The sequence below is a fragment of the Mauremys mutica genome, chromosome 21 (genome assembly GCF_020497125.1).
Source record: "Mauremys mutica isolate MM-2020 ecotype Southern chromosome 21, ASM2049712v1, whole genome shotgun sequence".
NCBI lineage: Eukaryota > Metazoa > Chordata > Testudines > Geoemydidae > Mauremys > Mauremys mutica.
Genome location: NC_059092.1, coordinates 17,612,438 through 17,625,886, shown reverse-complemented (window position 1 = coordinate 17,625,886; position 13,449 = coordinate 17,612,438). Strand labels below are relative to the sequence as shown.

At 58.9% G+C, this 13,449-nt stretch overlaps 1 protein-coding gene and 1 long non-coding RNA gene across 2 annotated transcripts in view; one reads left to right on the top strand and one right to left on the bottom strand.

Annotated features, from left to right (window-relative positions):
* LOC123354262 overlaps positions 1-5,082 on the bottom strand; it is an 8,721-nt gene extending 3,639 nt beyond the window's left edge. The window contains exon 1 of the long non-coding RNA XR_006574691.1: positions 4,924-5,082. This is a non-coding gene — a long non-coding RNA (uncharacterized LOC123354262). The remainder of the gene's footprint in view (positions 1-4,923) is intronic.
* Positions 4,389-13,449, top strand: TMEM82 (transmembrane protein 82). Its single transcript, XM_044996106.1, has 6 exons — positions 4,389-4,864; positions 4,946-5,018; positions 7,525-7,699; positions 9,690-10,098; positions 10,966-11,153; positions 11,782-13,449. The coding sequence occupies exons 1-6, from the start codon at positions 4,777-4,779 to the stop codon at positions 11,902-11,904; spliced, it is 1,056 nt and encodes a 351-aa protein (XP_044852041.1). The 5' UTR covers positions 4,389-4,776; the 3' UTR covers positions 11,905-13,449.

The window sequence follows — 13,449 nt, the reverse complement described above, 5'->3', positions numbered from 1 at the left end:
CAACCGCCCCGGCTCAAACCGCCCCCCTCCCCAGACGATACCCACCCCCAAGATACCAGGGCTGCCCTCGCACTTGGCCTTCAGAGGGGCACTAGGATGGGGTGCAGGCTGGGAGCTGAACTTTGGAGAATCTGGCCCTTAGCAGAGTCAACTTTCACAATCACCCCGAGACTTGCCCTGAGCAGGGGGAGCCGAGGGGCCGGTAAACTGCTGTCAGCCCGTGGGTCCTGCCTGCACAGCTTCCCCGGCCACTGTAGCTGCCCATGAACACAGGACGGCTCATTGCCCCCCTCTAGTGGCTAGACTTGTGCCTAGAGATTTATGGGGGTGCTACTACCTGGAAACAATCAGCTCAGGCAGTAAAGCTGGAGGCGTTCGCTGGGGGGCCCCAGGCTCAACCCCCGCTGGCAAGGCCCAGCCATGGGAGCTTGTTAGAAATACGCCAGTGCGTACAAGGCTTAACGACGGCACCGGCACTAGAGACCTGAGCTGCGCTGCAAGGCCCTGCGGCGCAGGGTTGGCAGTTAGCCAGGCAGGTCTGGGGACACTTTCACTCCACCCCCATACTTGCCCTGTATGGGAGCAGCAGGCACCCTGCCCTGCGGCCCGAGAGCAGACCCTGCTCATTCTGGCTCCTGCGTCGGCACCGGGAACAGGGATTCTGCAACTGGGATTTAGTGATCAGGTCCCCTGCATGAGCCAGACTTGAATCCAGCTCCCCCACTGCCGGGGTAAACAGCAGGAATGACAAGTATCCGGAGGTAGCTGTGTTAGTCTGTATCCACAAAACCAACAAGGAGTCTGGTGACACCTTAAAGACTAACAGATTTATTTGGGCATGAGCTTTCGTGGGTAAAAGGTTTTTTACCCGCGAAAGCTTACGCCCAAATAAATCTGTTATTTAAGGTGCCACCGGACTCCTTGTTGTTTTAGCAGCAATGACGTATCTCTGGCTCTTGCTGTCCAGAAGGGACCCTAGCTGGCTGACTGTGTATTTTTTTGGGGGGAGAAGGAAGTGATCAAATCCAGAGGGGTGCTCCAGGGGAAAGCGCAAAGAAGAACCAGTGCAATGAACCGGGCCCAACAGAGCAAGGCCAGGCACTGAGCCCCTTGCTGGGGAAGTGGAAGGGCAGAGCCCGGACTTTGGTGTGTGAACAGGGCGGTGCCATGCAGACAGCACAGGAGTGCAAAGCCAGAGAGCAGCAGAACTGGGCAGGGAGCAGCCATCTGTGGGGCACGGAGATCGGTGGTGGAAACTTGGTGCCCGCCAGGGGCGGCTTAAGATGTTCTGCCACCCACACCTTTAGAAATTAGCAGTGGAGCCCCGGCACCTCCCCTGCTGCCGCTACCACCGCTACCAGACCTGGTGCTGCTGGGTTGGAGGCTGACGGGTCAGACCCTGGCCTGGGGCTGCACTGGCCACTGTGCCCCAGTGACAGATGCCGGGATGAACTGGGCCAGGCCAGGATGAAAACCCCCCTTGGCCTTATCCTAGGCCCTGCAAGCCACTGAGCCCTCTGGGTAGACAATACCCTCACCCAGGGCTGCCCTGCCCAATGGCCCTTTCCAGGCAAGTTGGCACCAGCTGCCAGAGCCCAAGAGGGGAGCGGGGGGGCCCCGCCTGTTCCAGATGAGCATCTTGCTGTCTGGTTCGTAGCCAGGACAGGGTGGCAGCGCCCCCAGAGCCCAGACACCATGGAGTTGAAGCAGCAGCTGGGGTGCCCAGGCAGCAGAGCCCATGGGGGCTGGGCACTGACATGGAGCCAGGTGGAGACCCAGCTGCACTCACGGTGCTGCCAGAAGCAGCCCTGAGCTGCTCAGCGCCTGAGCCCCGGCCTTACCTGTGCTGGGGGCGGGGAGCACCCGTGGAAGGGGCAGGGGGGGGCTGCTTCCTGCTCCTCAGAGCCCCAGCTGGCAGCTGAACCTGCCCTCAGGCAGCCCCACCCTTCATCCCTTGCACCAAGCTGCTGCCCTAGGCACCTGCCAGTCAGCCTCAGGTGCCCGTGCCAGGCTGCACATGCAGCCAGCCAATGCCAGTACAGGCACTGCCAGGCATTTGTAACCCACTGGGAGTGTGTTACGGGCCCCTCGGAGCAGACCCACAGGGGTTAGGCATCGCTCGCAGCCCCCAGCTGTGGCTCACGCTGTAGACGCTTGTGCTTTCAGCTCTGGAGAGCCCTAGTTCAATCCCAGGCACGTCGGTGTGAGTGTCCACGCAGGGGCTGGGATCCCATTTCCAGCCCCGTGCACCAGGCACTAAACCGGTTGCTGGCCCTGCGACCAGGCCTAGCTCACCTGGGTCCCTGTGGACTCCTGCTGCCACCTACTGGGGACATGCAGGAAATGTGACCAATGATACTTCATTGGCACCATCCCTCCATGTGCCCAGCTCCACTCGCATAGAGCTCTGCAGAAAGGGGCACGGCCCATAGACTCACCCCCGGCTGCCCTGCCCTGATGCCACCAGTGAGTGGTGCAGACCCCCCCCCCAATTCAGTGCTGGGGGTCCCCTCTGAATGGGCCCGGGGGCTAGCCCTAGATGGGGTGCTGCTCCAGCCAGCCCCCCCTCCCCTCTGAAAAGGCCAGGACCGTCCCTGATTGGCCTCCAGCTAGTGGCGGGGGCTGGGCTAGAGGTGCTTAAAATGATGATGCTTTAGGTGGCTGCTTATGTGGCCAACACCCATATCACGCCATGCGTAGCCCCATCCACTCCCTGCCCCGTCTGGCAAGCACCCAGCTTGTCCCGTCTAACCCCCCCAAATCACAGTCCCACCCCATCCCTCCAAATGCACAGGGAGGGCCGCCTGCAGCCAGTAAGGGGGGGGGGGCACACAGGGGAGCTCCCCGCCCCAGCTCACCCCTGCCCTGCCTCCTCCCCGAGCACGCCATCGCCGCTTCACTTCTCCCGCCTCCCAGGCTTGCGGTACAAATCAGCTTAGGCGCCGCAAGCCTGGGAGGCGGGAGAAGTGAAGCAGCCACGGCGTGCTCGGGGAGGAGGCAGGGCAGGGGTGAGCTGGGGCGGGGAGCTCCCCTGTGTGCCCCCCCCCCCTTACTGGCTGCAGGCGGCCCTCCCTGTGCTCCCCTGCCCCAGCTCCCTCCACCTAAATGCCAGCGGCGACCGGACCGCGGTCACTGCCGAAGAAAATGGCACCCCCCAAATGCTAGCGCCCTAGGTGACCGCCTAGGTCACCTAAATGGTTGCACCGGCCCTGGAGCAGACCCACCCAGCACCAAGAATAACTGACACAAACAATTAACCCTCCTGCCCCCAACAGCTCCATGTGCCATAAGGGATGGGGGGGGCACTATCCAAGCTGCATTGAGCTGTAGGAAGAGAGGACACCTGGCCCCTAGGTGCTCTCGAGGGTTTGCAGGCAGGACTGCGCCTGTGAGCATTGGGGAAGGTTTCCAATAGCAGGGAGCGAGGTGGGGCAGATCTGGGCTCCTGCCCCCAAAGGTGCTCTGCTCTCCTAACCCTAAAACCCAGCTGACTATGATTTGAAGCATGTTCCACTCACGTGCTCTACCATTAGGCTCAGCCAGCAATGAGCCCTGCACGGTGCACGGCTGTTGGCATTGACCCACACAGAGCTAATCCCAGGAGCGGGACCTTCAGAGTGCAGCTCTGAAGGGGTTAAAGTCTCAGGGCTTTACAGTAATCACTGGTTACTTTAACTAAGTACCAACAAGTCCCTTTCCCTCAGCGTCTGGCCACACTGCCTGAAAAAAAGGGGGGTTAATTCAAACACCCAAATGCCATTGTGACCAAAAACTGACTGAGCAATGTTATATTGGACCATTCACACCTTCCACCCTGTGGCAGGGACGTGTAAACGGAGGGTGGTTCTTTGCCATCTTCTTCTCCACATAGATCCCACCTGGCTCGTTAGAAATCCCCAGACAGAAGAGAGCTGAAGAACGGGGATGAGGGAGACAGAGACCAGCTTTTCCTCTAGTTTCTCTCCCATGTATTGTCTGTCGCCCCCACGCTTACATTGATTAACTACACAGATGGGGGGCGGGGTCAGGCTTAAAATTACTTTAAGAAAAGAACCAGTATTTCCCCCCTAGGTGAGCACCAAAACCTGAGATGCTACAACCCAAAAGGGGTTTTTTAAATCTGGTACTTTTCCATGTTTTGGCTCTTTCTGTTTCATGCTCGGAGTGGGGGTGGGTCAGTTTTCATGCACTAATAACAATATCAAGTACAAAAGGAGAGTTTTAATCAGAGGGTCCGGGAGCACTTTAGAAAGGAGGGCGAGCAGCATTTGCTGCATTTTACAGATGGGGAAACTGAGGCACAAGCAGCCAAATAACTTGCCCAATATCACAGGCTTTGAATTGGTAGCAGAACCCAGCTTCTCCCCTCCATGTTGCCACTGGGCCAGGCTGCCTTAGGCTAGCAAAACACTGCAGTGTTTGGGTTGTGAAATTGGCAGGGCGAATGCTTTGTGCTGAACAGAAATCTGTTCCGCGGCTGTGACTCGGGCCATGACTGGAACTAGTTCTTTAGCCCAGCCGCAGAACTAACTTGCCTGGCTGGGTCCCTTTAACACAGGAATTCCAGGCACCCTTGTGAAGAGCCCTTCCCACTCCCCCAGCCCTCTCTGGCCAGCTGATTGCAGGCAGGGCACATGGAGAATGATTTACCAGCACCCTAGCCCCCTCCTGGTGCCTCTTATCAAACTCCTCTCTGCAGACCTTTGAGACTGACATCAGCCGGGCAGAGCCCAGCTCCCCACACCTGATTCCAAGCCTGCTCAGAGCTGGTGGAAAATGTTCTCCTTTGAGTTCCTGGCCTCCTGGCTCCCCGGCTTCCCCAGCTTGGCCTGGGGTTCCACCCTGCTGGACTCTCTCTTGCAAGGTGAGTTTAGCCCTTTACTACCTTCCCCCTCTGGTCTCCTTGGCTTCCCCAGGACCCACCAGGCTCTTTTCTCCCCTGCAGGGCTAATAGGAGCCTGTGCCGTGTCTGTCCTCTGCAGCCTGGTGAAGATTTATCTCTACATCCAGTGTCTGAAGTAAGTGGGGGAGGAATCGCTCCTCCCAACAAAAATGATTCCCTGAGCAGCTTTGATTTCCGCCAAGCCCTTTCTCCCTGCCCCCGGGTCCCGCTGCCCGGCGGGTTCAGTCGAGACGGGCACACGCGCTGCTTGAGTGCCACCTGGTGAAGAATGGACTCTGACGCCGGGCATTGAAATCCAGGCGGGTCGCAGCTCGCTGGCCGGCAGCGTGGCCCTGCTGGGCTGTCTGGAATGGCAGGTTCTGGCCCCTGCTCTGGCCCCTGGTACTGGAGCTGCCCCTGGGCCTGGCAGAGGAAAAGCTATTTGAGTCTCTAGCTCTTTTTCCTTGGGCAGAGCCTTGGATCTGATTGCAAAGATTAACGGGCATCTGGGGCTAGGCTGCCCCCTGGCCCTGTCCCCCTCCCGCCCCCCGCATGCTGTTTACTAGCCTATACAACAAGGGCGTGACACACTTCATGCCTTGTGTAGGCCCAGCTCAGTGCAAACATCCCTCTGCCCCCCCTCCCCTCCCCTGGTTCCCTGTGTGCTGCCCCGTCATCCCCTCCTACTACAGGGACTCCCTGCAATCCCCCTGCTCCTCCCTCATGCCAGGGGCACAGGGTGTCCCCCTCCCCCATAACATTGTCTCTCTGCCCTGCATGCCAGGGGCTCCCTGCACCCACATTCCCTCTTCCCCATAGCCATGGCTCTGTGGGCCTCCCTCCCCCCCTCCAGCCCATTATTAATTCCTTCTGTCTGGGCACCGAGTCATTCTGGGGGGCAGCATGTTCGCCTGTATGGGGAGGATGGGCAGGGCTGGGCTGGGGTGACGCTGGATAGCATTAATGGCTGCCCCCCACCAGCTCTTTGAGCTGTAGAGGATTGCAAGCCTGGTTGAAGCTGCTGGCTCTGCCAACCATGTGCCAGGGTCTCCCCACTTCCCCCTTTTGGTTTTTCTGATCACACCCACCAATCAATAGGGTTCTGCCCAGTGATGCCTAGAACATTCCCACGGCCTTCCAAAGTTACTGCGTCACAAACACATGTTCAGAACCTCTCTTGGCTCGGCCAACGTGTCAGATCAGATGTATCCCAACGGATCAGCTTCCTGGCTGGCCCCAAAGGCTGCCTCTGGGGGCCAGCGGGGGCCAGCTACTAGTTACACTTGGGGAAGGGGGGGAAGATTGGCCAAAAAAGAAGTCTTTGTGCCCCACCCCGCAATGCACAGGCCACTCTTAAGGTTGCCAATTTTGGTTGGCGTTAATCCTGGAGGTTTCATTGCATGAAATGAATCCTGGCTGGTTGGCAACCTCTGCTGGTCGAGCTGCTCAGCCCTCTCTGAGAGGGACCCACTAGCGCCCTGTGGCTGGGAATTGGGTGTCTCTAGTTGTCTATGGGGGTGCACCCCAGAGCCTTTGCCTGCCGCACAGGGAGGAGAAAGCACCAAGCTCCCCTTGCACGGAGGGGCTGTAGCCTATTCAACCCAGCCCCAGCTGCTTGTGGAAGGGGTCCCTTCCCTTTCTCCTTGCTCCAGCCTAGGGACACCCGTCCCCCACCCCAACACTGCTCAGGGCCGACCTGCCACCTCAAAAGCCAAAGGGGAACACCCCCCTCCCTGGCCCTGAACCCACCACAGAGTGGACCTGCTCTCCCCCATGGCCAGAGCCCAGGAGATGATCTGTGAGGAACAGCTGCCGGCGGGGCTGGGACAGGGGACCCGGTGTAGGTTGAAGAGCTCTGGGAGAATGGGTGGGTAGCTGGGGTGGGGGAAGAGTCTGGAACTGGGTTTCTTCAGGATTATTATTTACTTTCCGGCTGCGGGGGCCTCTTGTGTGGCCAAAATTCTAGAGTCGCTGCCCGTCAGGTGGAGCCAACCCTGGGCAGCTTCGTGTGCCTGGATCTCTTGGGTCAGACCCGAAGACCCACGAGTCCCGCTGCTCTGTGAAGATCTCCTGCCCCTCGTTCATAAGTGTACGGCCGAGGCCTGGTGTCTGACTCAGGCTCCTCTCCCCAGAGTCGGCTGCATCTCGCTGGGGCTGGATGTGCATAGCTGGCCTTTGTGCATAAACTAGAGCAGACGGGTAACGCTTTGGGATCCTGAGCTGCTGTGGTAGCTGTTATTAGCTGCTTTGGATGGAGGACTTGGGGCGCAGGGGGCATCCTCCAGGCAGGAGAGAGGCCTGGATGGACCTAAGGAGAAAGCAAGAAAAAGCTGCTCTTGGTTGGAGTAATGGGGGGAGTCGGAGGGCCCCTGGGGGCTTGATCCTGCAGATGCTCTGTTTCCACTGAAACCAATGGACCTCCCCACACTCTGGCACTGCACGGAAGGGTGAGTTACCAGAATCTGGCTACAGGGCTGGGCCCTCAGTCCAGCTGCTCCATTTCTTTGAGGGTGAAGGTGGTTGAGGGTTAGCCGCCTGGGGCCCGGACTTCCCCTAATGCAGCAGGAGGGAGGGATTCCCCAGCACCCCGAGGACTGATCCTGAGCCAGCTGTGCCCTGAGCCTGTGTCTCTCTGTTCCCAGTGACCCGGACAGGCAGAAGGAGAAGGAGACCATCCGCTCCCAATGGTCCCTGCTGGATCACATCCACCTCCTTCTACTGACGTTGATCTTCACGGTGGTTGGGTATCGCGTGGCTGCTTTGGTGGTGCTGGAGTTTTCCCTCAGGGCTGTGTCTATGCTGCTGTCCCTGAATAAGGTGAGTTGCCATCTCTGGGTAAGGGCCTGTGTAATAATCTCCTGATACTCTCTGTAGTCATGTATGAGCCATTGTTGGGACCGGACCAGGAGGGTGGATTCCTGATGTATAGTCTAGTGCAGTGTAGTAATAACTCACAGCTCTGACAGGACACTTTCCTTCAGTAGATCTCAAAATGCTTAATAAAGGAGATCTGTGTCATTTATCCCCGTTTTACAGAAGGGGAGACTGAGGTAGAGTGGAGTAGGGACTTGCCCAAAGTCACACAGAGCCAGGAATAGAACCCAGGTCTCATGAGTCCCAGTTTAGTGCTCTATTCACTAGGCCATACTGTGCATGGTTCTCCATCTTCCATTTGCCTGTAATATTCCTGCCCCAGGGAGTGTCCAGCCCTAGTTGATGACCTGATGAAGGGTGGAGTCTATGAACACCCCTGCGACTGGCCTGAGGGAGGTGCTGCAGAGCTGACTTCTCCAGCCCTCGCTGGTCTGAGGACCAAGAGACTAGAACCAGGAGTCAAACATTGATCTGCTGAGTGGCAGCCCAGGGCAGCGATTTTCAAACTGCGGAATGGAAGGCACTGGGTCGTGGCAGCTCTGGTCAGCACCGTCGACTGGGCCATTAAAAGGCCTGTGGTGCCTGGCTAAGGCAGGCTAGTCCCTACCTGTTGTGACACTGCGCTGCACCCTGGAAGCTGCCAGCATCAGGTCCGGCTCCTAGGCGGTGGGGCCATGGGGCTCCGTGCGCTGCCCCCACCTCGAGCACTGGCTCCACATTCCCATTGGCTGGTTCCCAGAAGCTAGGGGAGCAGCACCTGCGCCTGCTGCTGGCCGCTTCCGGAGCGCAGCGCAGTCTGCAGTGCCAGGACAGGCGGGAAGCCTGCCTTTGCACCCCGGCTGCGCCACTGACCAGGAGCAGCTGGAGGTAACCCCATGCCCCAATCCCCAGCCCAGAGCCCTGACCCCCCCTCCTGCACCCCAACCCCCTGCCCCAGCCCTGAGCCTCCCCAAACCTAGAGCCCTCTCCTGCACCCCAAACCCCAGCCCTGAGCCGGCACCCCCAGCCCTGAGCCCTGACCCCTCTCACACCCCTACCCCAGCCCTGAGCCCCCCCCTAAACCCAGAGACCCCGCCTACACCCCAAACCCCTCATCCCTGGCCCCACCCCAGAGCCTGCATCCCCAGCCCAGAGTCCTGACCCCCTCCCACACCCCTGCCCGAGCCCTGAGCCCCCCCCCCCCAACCCAGAGACCCCTCCTGCACCCCAAACCCCTCATCCCCAGCTCCGTTGGGTCGTGGGCATCAACAATTTTCTTCAACTGGGTTGCCAGAAAAAAAAGGTTGAAACCCCCTGGCCTAGGGTACTAGCTGCTGGACCACCCTTCCTGGGCAGAGTCAGATGACATGTGATTAGACGCATGTGTAGGCCCAGAGGTTTTGCTCATCAGACCGTCCTGTGTCTGGGCTGCTGTGGGATGGGAGAACCTACCAGGGTTGGGAGCTCCTCATTTTTACCAGTGCTCCTCCGTCCGAGGGTCTGCAGCTCATGAAACCTCAAGGCAGAGGTCTACCAAGTCCTAACTTCTGGCCACAGGCCACGCGGGGGTGTGGATGTGGAGGAGAGGACAGGCAAAGGGATGTTGTGCCAGACATTCGAGGGCAACAGAGGACAAAGGAGCTACCTGCACTGGGGCAGTCCCTTAGCTCAGGTGGTAGGTGGGTAGCTGAAGGAGCAGCGTCCTGGTCCCAGCGCTGCACAATGTGCACCATACGCAGCTGTCTTGTTACACCACCATTATCTTAGCTGTGGTGTAACATTATCTGCCCCAAGTTGGCGGCTGCTCTCTGACGTCTTGAGTGGTTTCCATTTGCTGTGCCAGGGAATTAGACCAGCCGCTGAATTTTAGGCTCCGCCTCGAGGAACGTGTATCAATAGCCATCCCACGGGCGTGCAGCTAACGTGCTGCATCTCCAATGCTCTGCTTCCGCAGGGGGCCCACAGCAGCCAGTTGTACCTGCTGTGCCAGTACTCCCTGGGGTGCGGCATCTCCTGCAGCCTCAGCTACCTCCTGGAGGGAGCTCCTCACCGCAGCTGCAACCTGCTCCTCAGCTTGGGCCTGGCCAGCCTCATCACCTGCTACGTCTGGAGGCTGGCCCGGCACGTCTGCACCATGTACGAGCTGCACAGCAAGGAGCGCTACTGCGGGGTCTGCATCTTCCTGCTCACCACCTGGCACGGCATCCCCACCCTGCTCTGCAACGCCCTCAAGATCACCTTCGTGGTGGCTGACCTGGCCGCTGTCGCGCTGATCAACAGGGATTTCCTCACCACCTCGGAGGCCGTACGCTTCTGGACGCCGCTCACCATCTGCTACACCCTGCTGGTCATCTACATGCAAGGTGAGGTCCCCGTGGCAGCTCGGAAACCAGCTGAGCTCCTTCCTGGCCAGATGCTCCCAAGGCCCCTAGGTTTTTTTGGCAAGGGGATTTGCTTTGTGCACTTCCAGGCAAGACGGAGGAACCCCCTGGTCTTATTCGTGGGGACTAACCGCTCAAAACGGGACCTTTAAACGGAGCCCTCCCAATGAGCAAGTCCAGCCGTTGGACGCAGGACACGGGGTCAAGCTGCCCACCAGCGTATGATCAGCCCATGGGAGCTTGTTCTGTTTTGCGCTTCGTTGGTGGAGCGAGTGTGGTGGGTGGGAATGTTTGGAACCACAATGGGACCGAATTCTCTCCTGCTGCTCGTGTAGTTCTGGTAGCGCTCAGGCATGTTTCTCTCTCATTCTTAACCTCCACATTTAGCTTTGCCCTTGCAATGAAGCATTGTCCTGGGAACTGTTCCCACCACCTCGAGCCACAGATTATAAATCCCGAAGTGACCGCTGTGATCCTCTCCTCTGACCTCCTGCCTAGCTCAGGTCATAGGCCTCCAATGCCTACGATCCATTCTCCAATTTCTGCCAAGGGCGGAGATCTGGACTGTCCCGGGCAGCAGCTCAGGAGCATGGCTTCCTGCAGCCCCGCCCTGGAGGCAGAACAGACGCTACTCTTCTGTTCTTAGCATGCTAGTTTGATCGAAGCTAGTGCAGATATGTCTGCCCAAGCTGGGAGTTACACCTCCAGCGCCAGTGTAGCTGTATCCAATGTCTTAGGAAGGGACCATTTTCCTGGCCATAGCAGCCACGTGACGTGGCCGAAGTTGCTGCCCAAGCCCAAAGGGAGGGTAGGAAATGGTTCATGCCGTGACCGTTTTGTTCCTGACAGAGGAGCAGAGGCATAACCCCAGCGAGCAGATGGTCTATCAGACAGTGTTTGTGAGGATGGGAGGCTTGCTCATCCTCCTAATGACGGTGGGCCGGTGGATGGACATCGTGAACATCTTCATCTCGCTGGTGGGTGAGATCTGGTGCCTGGTTCGGGCAGGAATCATGCTGGACATCTGCCGGGCGCAGGTGAGACTGCCCATGTACCGTACGTGCATGCTGCACCTGGGGGAGTACGAGGGAGACTATAATGGTCTCCTGTGTTCCTCGGGGCAAATCCAGCACTGCCCTGTGCAATCTAACCTCCGAGGGACTGAGAGTCGGCTTGCAAGGGCAGAACTGTTCCACTGCCCTGGAAATCTCAGGAGAGTCTGCTTGGTGCTCACATGATGGGCTCTGGGCCTCACCGACTCTGAGGGGGAGAGGGAGGAATTGTGGAAGTGAGGGGAGAGGAGAAGGATGTTAAGCACAGCGGGTCGATGGGAACGAGGATGGGTAGCTAAGGGGCTGCCATGGAGGCAGGGGGATGAAGCCGGCAAGGGCCCAGTTCTCTGGGGTGGAATGACACTGACTCCAGCAGAGACCTGGGCCCCGAGTGTCGGAGGGAGACAGGTGGCAGCTCCTCAGGGCACTCCTGTCTGGGGAGTGGGCCAAGGCTGGGCAGCCCAGCGAGAGCCCGAGAGCTCCTGGCTATGGGCGCAGGTAGCTGCCCGTTGGCTTATGCCTGATGCTGCTCGGGCAGGCTGTGAGTGTGGGCTCGTGGCTGGAGAGGCTGTTCGCTGTCTAATATTTGGGCGGGGGGGTTGCTTCTCCGCAGGATTTTTCTCAAAGGTTCCCAGAACTCAGTTCCAGGCAGCCCCAGCCTAGGCCTGAGCCCCAAAGCAGAAAATTCAGCTCAGTGACCAAGTCCCCAAGCGGAGGGGCCGGAGCCGAGAGCTGAGGAGGAGGCTGCCGTGTTCCAGCGATGGCGAGAAAGGCAAAGCCCCAGTGACCGGGACTGAACGGTGACATTTTAAGCTCCAGGCCATGCTGGCTGACGCGGCTTAATTCACAGGCCGTACGTCCTCCAGTAGCAAACCAGACGCGGGGGCGATCTGCTGAGGACGTTCTCAATGGACAGTTGACTGCACGGTCCCAGGTTAACTGTCTAAATGACTCTTTGCTCCCCTCAACCCCCCACCCCAAACACACTGCGGTTGGTCGATGTGCACTGGTCCCTGGAAATGGGGAGGCCCCATATCGCCCTCCGGGCTGCATCACATACTGGAGAATGGGAAACCCTTCCCCCACCGCCCCTGGATTTTAAAGGTTTCACTTTCCCTGCTGGCTCTTTCCAGATCGTCTCTAGCTTGCCCTGACCAGCAGCTCTCGGATGCTAGTGATCCCAGCCTCTCCCGGCGCCTGAGCTTGCAGTGCTCGTGTCAGGAGCCAGCTGTCCCTGGATCAACCCCAAAGCCAAGTGTCTTGCCCACTGAACTGGTGCATAAGGCCAGTTATGGAGGTGGGGGGCGGGAGGAGCTTGGTCAAAGCCAGACGGGGTTGCTGCTGTCTGAGGTTTTGGTGGCCTGGTGGAATGAGTTGGTGGCCAGCTGGATCCATGCACAGGTGTCCCCATTGCCTGACTCACAATCCCCATTGGCCCCCTGCTCACAGCTGCCAGAGAGTGAATGGGCCTGGGCCTTGCTGTCCTCCTGATTGTCCCTTCAAGTCAAGGCTGAGGCCGCTTGGCAGGGGAGACAAGCTGGGGGATGGAGGGCCAGGCCTGTTAATCCAGCACCTACTGTAAAGAATTCACTCTTACTTCATTGCCAAAGAAATACCCCTCCTCACTGGGGGTTGGTGCAGTGGGGGCTCCCTCTCATCTCACAGCAGCAGGCAAGGCCTCCCCTCCATGTGCACTTCCTCAGCGTCCCTGTGTGCCAGGGGCTGGGGTGTCACTCAGTGCCCCTTAGCATCTAGCTGTCCTGGGGGCACAGAGCCATTCCTCTGTAGCCTGTTCCTCCGGGGCTCTGAAGGGGACGAGCCTGCAGCTGGGCTGGATGTGTGGTAGCAGGGGCTGGCTCAGCTGGACGGGATCTCTGAATTGCTGCCTTCGTGTGAGGCTGGAGCCGACCTTGAAATCGAGCAGCCCATGATGGGACTGTCCGGACCTCCTGCTCCAGATTTGCCTCGTCCCCCTGGGCCATGGGTTTGCTCTGTCCCATTCAGGCTCCCTCTGACCTTGCACTAGCCTCTCCTTGAGAACCCTTGGGCCACGTGCTCTGGGGCTGTGATTGCAATGAGCGCCTGGGCTGGGCTCCGGACACCGTCCAGAATGAGACGAGAGGCACGGTGCCCATCAGCTTCCCTGTCTAGGGAGTTAGGTGGAAGAGGGGAAGCCATGGACTTTTGTACTGTCAAGTGTGTGGTCATACGTGAGAATAAAGTGTTTAAAACACACTGAGCTGGAGGGTGCGCGGCTAGAGCCCCGTCCCTCATTACTGCA